The 8,225-nt window shown below is 29.5% G+C and overlaps 1 protein-coding gene across 1 annotated transcript; it reads right to left on the bottom strand.

Annotated features, from left to right (window-relative positions):
* Positions 1–6,285: 6,285 nt before the first annotated feature.
* Positions 6,286–7,631, bottom strand: LOC108466519 (uncharacterized). Its single transcript, XM_017766885.2, has one exon. It carries the CDS (start codon positions 7,328–7,330, stop codon positions 6,743–6,745), a length of 588 nt encoding a protein of 195 aa, XP_017622374.1. The 5' UTR covers positions 7,331–7,631; the 3' UTR covers positions 6,286–6,742.
* Positions 7,632–8,225: the final 594 nt, after the last annotated feature.

Raw genomic sequence — 8,225 nt, 5'->3', positions numbered from 1 at the left:
ATTTATTTCATAATTCTAAAATTTAAAACAATATATCTAGGTTTAAGACAATACATCTAAATTCAAAAGAATTTAAGTTTTTCTAGAATATATATTTTTTAAAAAATTAAGGTTTTTTTTTTTTGCAAATTTGGAAAGTTTAAATACTTTTTTTTATTTTTATAATTTTTATTATTTTAAAATTTTAAAAATATATTATATATTTTAGAAATTTGTAAAAATACATATTCTTTAAATTGTTTGAATTATTTATATATTACATACAATTTTTTTATTTTTAAATCAATATAATATAAATACAATATTAAAAATAAAAGGACATGTGACACATTCTAATAGTGCCACATGAACTGTCAATGGTTATCATGATGATTAATGATCGGTCAACGATGGTCACAGGAGAATGTGTTTGTAATATTTAAATACTTAATATTATAATTTTCTATTTTTAATTTAAATTTAATATTTTTATTTAAAATAAATTTAATTTTCATGTGGCGAATTCTGAATGGTTGGATATGCTATATGGCACATTTTAATGGGCAGCATATGGCATCAGATTTTTTTAACACTATTACAAATAAAAGGTTGAATCTAGTATCAGAATGATAATTTAAATACTAATCTAAAAAAAAGTTACCAAAGTGAAATAATATATAAAGTTTAAGAGACAAATTTAGCTTTAAGCTTATATTTTGTTAATTCATACAAGTAGTCTATGCATTGCAAAGGGAATGAAAACTCGTAATATATATAGATGATAGAAGATATATTGGTATTGAACTAGGTTGATACATTATTTATATTCTATTAAAATATGAAGTTAATCCGTTTACGTTGATAAAATTTGATATTTACTTTCTATACTTGAAAAAGTTAAAACTAAGTTCTACCTCTCTTTTTTTTTTGAAATCAATTCAATTATTAAAAGGGTTAAATATAAAATTAGTATCTAAACTTGTTCACTTCTCCTAAATTGGTACTTATGATTTTTTTTTTGTTCCAAATTAGTACTTGACCTTTTTTTTTCGTGAACTAAATTGGTATTTGAATCTAACACCGTTAAGTTTAAGACACATAGTAGAATTAGATTGTGACACAAGGCATAAATGACGCCATGGTGATGTCATAATCTTAAAAAATTTAAATTTTTTTTTTGACTCTTTTTCCCCCTCCAATTTTTTTGTCATTCCTTTCATCAACGATCTCTTAACAAAAGACTCATCTGAAAGCAGACAATTATCACCTGAAGATCAACTATTCCAATAAAAAAAACAAATGAAAAAAACAGATCTTTTGACAACCATCCGTTTGATTATAATCTTCATTCCCCCTTCTCTATATCCAGACCCTAATTTTCACATCGAAACAAAGTCCCTAGCTAGATTTAAAACCCAATCACTTACCTTGATTTCAAAACAATTCTCGCACCTGAATCAAATATTGAAACCTTAAAAATACAATCCATACAAGAAGATATAAAATTCGCACATTGTTCCTATGAATCTTGAATGAAACACTGAAAGGAAAATTCAAATTTTAAGATCAAAAAAATTAAACAAAAAAGGCAAAGGGTTAATTAACATGAATTGTTGTTGTTGCTTTTATATATGAATGGAATAGGGAAAGGTATTGTGTAACACCCCTTACCCGTATCCAAGGTCGAAACAGGGTATGAGGCATTGCCAGACTTAACCATACACATAGACGAAAATCGGGCCATAAAATTTCATTTAATTCAAAACTTTTCGAACACATGCATAGACTCATATTTAAAGACATATAACATGGCATAAATGATCACTTACACATCCATAATCATGCAATAACATGTCATTCAATTTAAACATATTTGCTTACCATCTTGTATATAATATACATTCTTACATTAACTAGAACTAGACATGCTAAATCTTATTCTCATTTTATACCATCATAATGTAGTTACCAATTTGTCCATTAAACATCCATATTCAAGGCAAATTTACTCATTTCCATTTAATTCATGATCCATTGGTCTGCATTTAACTTACCTGATGTATTACCAATCATGCATAACAAACAAAGCTAACTATATTATCACATCAAAACATAGGACATTGCATGATTAATTAAACTTATAAACCATAATGGATAAGGACCACATCTCATGATCATATACGATAACTCAATGCAGACTGATACGTATGGTCAAAGTCATAATAATAATACATATCACAAACCAACTTCCTATACATGCCACTCATTTGATATTTCTAATATTTGAATTAATTCTCCCAAAAATGATAGTTTGATAGTGTGATCTTGCCTCCGACGATAACCAACCCCGAGCCGACCTGCCAATACTAAAGAAATGGAGAGGATGGGTAAGCTTTACGCTTAGTAAGTCCATATGAAATTAATAAGCAATTACTAACATGTTTTTCAAGATGAAACACTATAATTGTACAATTACACAAGTTCAGGTTAAGTTGTTTTATCGAGTTACAGCTACTAAATCATTCATATCTGGAGTTACAAAACTCCAAATTTAGCTTCGTTAAATTTTCTTTGAAACTAGACTCATATACCTTTCTCCCATAAAATTTCTAGAATTTTTGGTTTAGCCAATTAGTATAGTTTATTCATTAAATTTTCCCCTGTTTTGCTGTCCAACAGTTCTGACCACTCTTCACTAAAAATTATTTATCTCATATTTCGAGACTCGGCTGATGTTTCTGTCCATTTCTTCTGAAATTATACTCATTTGGGATTCTATTCATATAAATTATAACTCATAATTATTTTTTTACAATTTTTAACGGTTTTTCCAATTCAGAACAGGGGATCTCGAATTCATTCTGATATTGTCTCACAAAAATTAGAATATCACATAATATAGAATCTTTTGCTCCCCCTGTTTCTTTTATATGAAAATAGACTCATTAATATTTAATTCCATAATTTTTTTAAAATTTAATTCAACTTACACAATTTTTGGTGAATTTTCAAAGTCACGCAACTGCTATTGTCTAACATTGTTTTACTACTAAAATTCACTCTTACATAATTTCACTTAATCCATTTTGTCTTATCGAAGTTCACTCAAATATTAAGCACATTGCTCATAATTTCATAAACATATACCTGCACTTATTCATCATATAATCATGTTCACATGTATTTTTACTTAATCGATTTTCCTATTGAACTCTTCGGAATAATAACTGATACTTATTTGCCTGCACATATTTTCACACTTGTAGACAATGTTATCTGGTATGCATAGCAGCCTACACTTAGTACTACACATGCGACCAATTATCCAGTACACATAGTAGCCTGCACTTAGTACTACACACGTGACCTAACCATTTGATACACGTAGTAGCCTGCACTTAGTGCTACACACATGATCGAAGTTATCGGGTAGGCATAGTAGCTTGCACTTAGTACTACACATGCGACCAATTATCCGGTACACGTAGTAGCCTACACTTAGTACTACACACATGACCTCACAATAGATCATTCATATCGTTTCTATTCTGAAGGCTCAACCAGGAAATTCCTCACTTTCCAACATGTTACAAATTTATTCATAGTCCTTTTTCAATTTGCAATTTACAACAAATAATCATTCTATAGGCAGTATAATAAAATAAAAAGAATCGATAAATTATTTACGTACAAACTTGTCGAAATCTCATCAGGTGCAACCGTGTAGCAATTCATACAACCCATGTAATAGTAATTTAACATTCAATTCATGTAACAATAATTTGCCATTCAATTTCACATGACACAACAAGCATCACATTTTCCATATCATACACACCATCCATCAACTTCTCCTAAACATATGAAATCATACAATTTATGCCATAACAATAGAAAATTTCAATTCAAGTATGGTATTGCATTATTATTAACACACGAACTTACCTCGTATACGAAAATGACCATTTTTACCATTTTGTCCACAACTTGGTATTTTGCCGATTTTAGCCCCAATTTCAATTTTCCTTGCTCTATCATTACAAATATAGCCTAATTAGGACTCACATTATTCAAATTGACCCAAAATCATATTTTGGCAAAATTACAATTTTTCCCCTAAACTTTGTCAAAATTATATTTTTGCCCCTAAACTTGTAAATTAAACTTCATTCTATTTTATTATGTTTTATGACATGCTGATCATTTTTCCCTTCTATAGCAACATCAAATTCATATTCTAACATGTACTTATGAACATTAGGTATTTTTACCGATTATGTCGTTTTACTCATTTTTTTCACATAAAATCACTTAGTAAAAGTTGTTTAACACAATTTCAAGCTTCATATTCTACAATAAAACACCAAAATAAACACATTTCACCTATGGGTATTTTTCAAAATATAAACCCTAGGTTAAATTATTGCTAGAATAAGCTTAACCAAGTTACCAGGATTTCAAAAATATAAAGAACTTTAAAAACGGGGCTAAGGAGCACTTAAAATCGAGCTTGGGAGTTTGAAAAAACCTTAACCATGGTTGCTACTGGTAGAAACGGTTGAATGAAGAAGATGATAGCTAATTTGGCTTATTTTCCTTTTTAATTCTTTTAATTATTAGTTTACCAAAATACCCCTAACTTAAAAATATTTTATTACACCCATTTCATGTCTATTTTTGTCTAGAAATTAACCAATGGTCTAATTACCATTTAAGGACCCTCAATTTAAAATTTCATAACAATTGGACACCTCTAGTATGTAGAACTCAATTTTGCACTTTTTACGATTTGGTTCTTTTGACTAAATTAAGTGCCCGAATGTCAAAATTTTCGAACGAAATTTTCACGAAATTATTCCATGAAATTGTAGACCATAAAAATATAATAAAAAATAAAATTTTCATCGTCAAATTTGTGATCCCGAAACCACTGTTCTGACTAGGCCCAAAATCAGGGTGTTACATATTGTAATTTGTGAATTTATTGTGTGGGTTCAATGACTTGAAAACTATAGCGAAAGAGATGAGAATAAAAAGTATTTAAAAAAAAAGTGAGAGAGAGAGAGATTACATATTTGGTGTGATTGGGAGAAGTAGAGGGATTACAAGTCATGGTAGAAGAATCCAAGTGAGGCCTCTTCTTCTCTAATTCTTCAAATTCAAAGCTTTTCATTTGTTATAGTTAGTATTGAGATTTGGGATAAGGTAGGCCAATCACCAGCGGCAACGAAGGTAGTAATTTGTGTTGAAGTAGAAGAAGAAGAAGAAGAAAATGAGGATTTTGGCTAAAATCATTGGAAATAGTAGAAGAAGAATCAAAAGTGTAGAGGGAGAGAAGAGTCAAAAGAAAAAAAAATATTTTTTATCTTTTTATTTTTAAATATATTTTTAAAATTTTTTAAATGATGATGTCATTATGAGATCCTTATTGTAATGTGTCCTGAATTTAATGCCGTTAGACTCTGGTATTATTGTTGATGGAAAAAAGTTCGACTATCAATCTAGGACAAATTTGAGTACTAATTTTATATTTAACCATTGTTAAAATCACAAGTAATTTTTGTTAAAATTTATCAACTTAATATTTTAATTAGATTATCCTCCTATGATGTGTTATATAATTGAGAAAAAAATAAATATATTAAATAAATAAATTTTAACAAAAACTATAAATGATGATAACTACTGAAATTAAAAAAACTAAAAAAGTAAACTTTAAAAAAACCTAATTTTTAACTTTTAAAATATAAATATTAAATTTAAAATTTAAAATTTTATACAAATACGAAAACTATCACATTTTAACACCATTCTCCACCATACTCTCCCGTGACGTCTCTTCCCTAGGAAAGTTCAATAACATTGAGAGATCCATCCCCAAGTTATAATTTAGTCGTAAAAGTTATCAATTCTGTAAAGAGGCCAAATTGAAGAAAATAACTCATGATTTAATCAAATTTGATTTATACGATTATTTTTAAAATATGGTTTCTATTTATTATTCGAATTCTTATTTATATTTTATATCATCATATATATATAATTTTATTTTATTCATATTACTTATTATTGAATCTCAACTCAATTAAATTATAAAAATATTTTAATAAAATACTAAATATTAATTTAAGAATAATTTTATCATTTTATATAAAATTAAGAAAAATATATGCGAAATTTGATGGTAAACACTAACCATACATCCCCTTTTTTAACTTTACCATTTTGAAAATGGTCTGTCCCATAATTTAAATTGTAATAATATTTCCTATGTCATATAAAAGAAAACTTGGAAGAAAAGAAAGAAAAAGGAAACGAACGCATGTCATATTCTAGTTCTAGATTTTCTGGTACAATTTTAGGTGATTTTAGAAAGTACAGTATCTCTACTTTCACCACCCAATAAAACAATCATTTTAAGATTTACAATGCAATGCTTGCTTCTTACCCTGCATATTTCGATACCTCTGTTTCATTCTTTTTCCCAAAGTGACTGATTCCTACTTTTTCTTTTCTTTTTTTTTTTCTATCAAAGATAAAAAAAGCAGAGGGAGACAACCTCATGATTGCAACACCACTCAAGAAGATAAGGATAAAAGTTATCAATCTTCCCCCACCACAAACACCAAAAAAAAAAAAAGAAAAAAAGAAAAGGAAAACCGGTGGGAACTGCTAAAAAAATCCCATCTCTCACCACTGAAATCAAACATAATGGAGAACTTTGAACAGAAAACAACAGGAGTTTAAAAATGAAATAATTCGTTCAAGTTGGTTTCAAATCCTGAAACATAGTATCCCACCTGATGTCTTCAACAGCAGTTGACCAATATCCATCTTCATCCTCCCCATCCATTTTCTCCTTCTGGTAATCGAAAACCATAGGACTTGAAAAGCTTTCAACTCTAGCAGTGCCCGATACCAGCAAAGGAGTCCCGTTCGTGAGCAAAAGCCTGCCTTGTGTACCCACCATCAGCTTCTTGTTTCTCTTCAATATTGCCCCTTTCCATTTATTAGCATACCCGGACCGACTCCTTGGGTTAACCACAACAAGAGCCGAGTGTTCTTGGCGGCGAACCCATGTCCTAATGTACTTGCCTAAGCTCCTTTTGGTTCTCTTGATTGCCAATAGAAGCCTGGAAACTGGTCTTGGGGTCACCCCTCTCTCTTTCCTAGCAAGCTTGAGAATTTCAAGCCTGTGTTTAGCTATTGAGATGCCCATGCTTTGAAGAAACTCATGGTTGAAATAAACTATATCTTCTTCTTCAAGCTCGTTGTGGGAGAAAGCAAGGGCGTACTCGTAGACAAGGGATGGGTCCAGGCCAGTTTTTGAGAGCCAAGAAAACCAGTCCATGGCACATTTGGTTGTATGAGTGAAGATATGAATGTCAGTGCCCTTAGTTTCAAGGGGCTATAAATAAACAAATAAGGAGCCTATACATTTGAAATGGTAAAAATGTGAGGAGACTTCAACTTTTTTTCCTTTTGGCGGGGTGGGGAAGGGGTTGGGAATTTTCTTATTTACTTTTTCTTTTGTAATCGAGTTGTTGTTTGTTGAATCTTGAGAGTGACCAGAAGAAAAATAAAAGGAAAAGGTCGCCTGTGGGGTTTAGATAGTTATTTTCCAAGTGCCCTCAAAGACCAAAGTGATTTATATCGGATGATGTTGGGAAAGGATGCGATTAATAAATACACAACATCGAAGAAATATCAATGTTATGAATATCAAAATGTTTATTCCACGAATTAATCAATTATATTCTAAATGCAAAATCAGGGTATAAAAAGTACATCAATTATACAGTTCTACGAGTTTGATCAAACTATTAAGTTTTGCTCCAAAAATGCTTTGTCTGATTGATTGCCCGTCAATCACGGTGTGGGAAATAGAGTGACTTGTGGGGACGGTCACCTCCTGGTTATTGTATGCATTGGAGTCCAAGTTAACCTAACTTTTTACGTTTTGGAGTATTTTAATTTAATATATTCAAATATAAATCTTTTATATATTTAAAAGAATACTCCATCAATATTTGAATATATCACATTAAAACAATTAATGGATGTCGTAAATCTTGTTTATGAACATTTTTTCACTCAATATTTAAAAATAAGTTTTTATGTATAAATAATTAAAATATAAAGACAAGTACAAATGGTTTTTTTTCCTAAATATAGTATGCTTATATTATATATGTATTAACATATTTTGATTTAATCACATTCAATTTCATATAATATTAACATAT

Source organism: Gossypium arboreum, chromosome 2 (assembly GCF_025698485.1).
Source record: "Gossypium arboreum isolate Shixiya-1 chromosome 2, ASM2569848v2, whole genome shotgun sequence".
Lineage (NCBI taxonomy): Eukaryota > Viridiplantae > Streptophyta > Magnoliopsida > Malvales > Malvaceae > Gossypium > Gossypium arboreum.
This window is presented reverse-complemented; position numbering and strand designations above follow the sequence as displayed.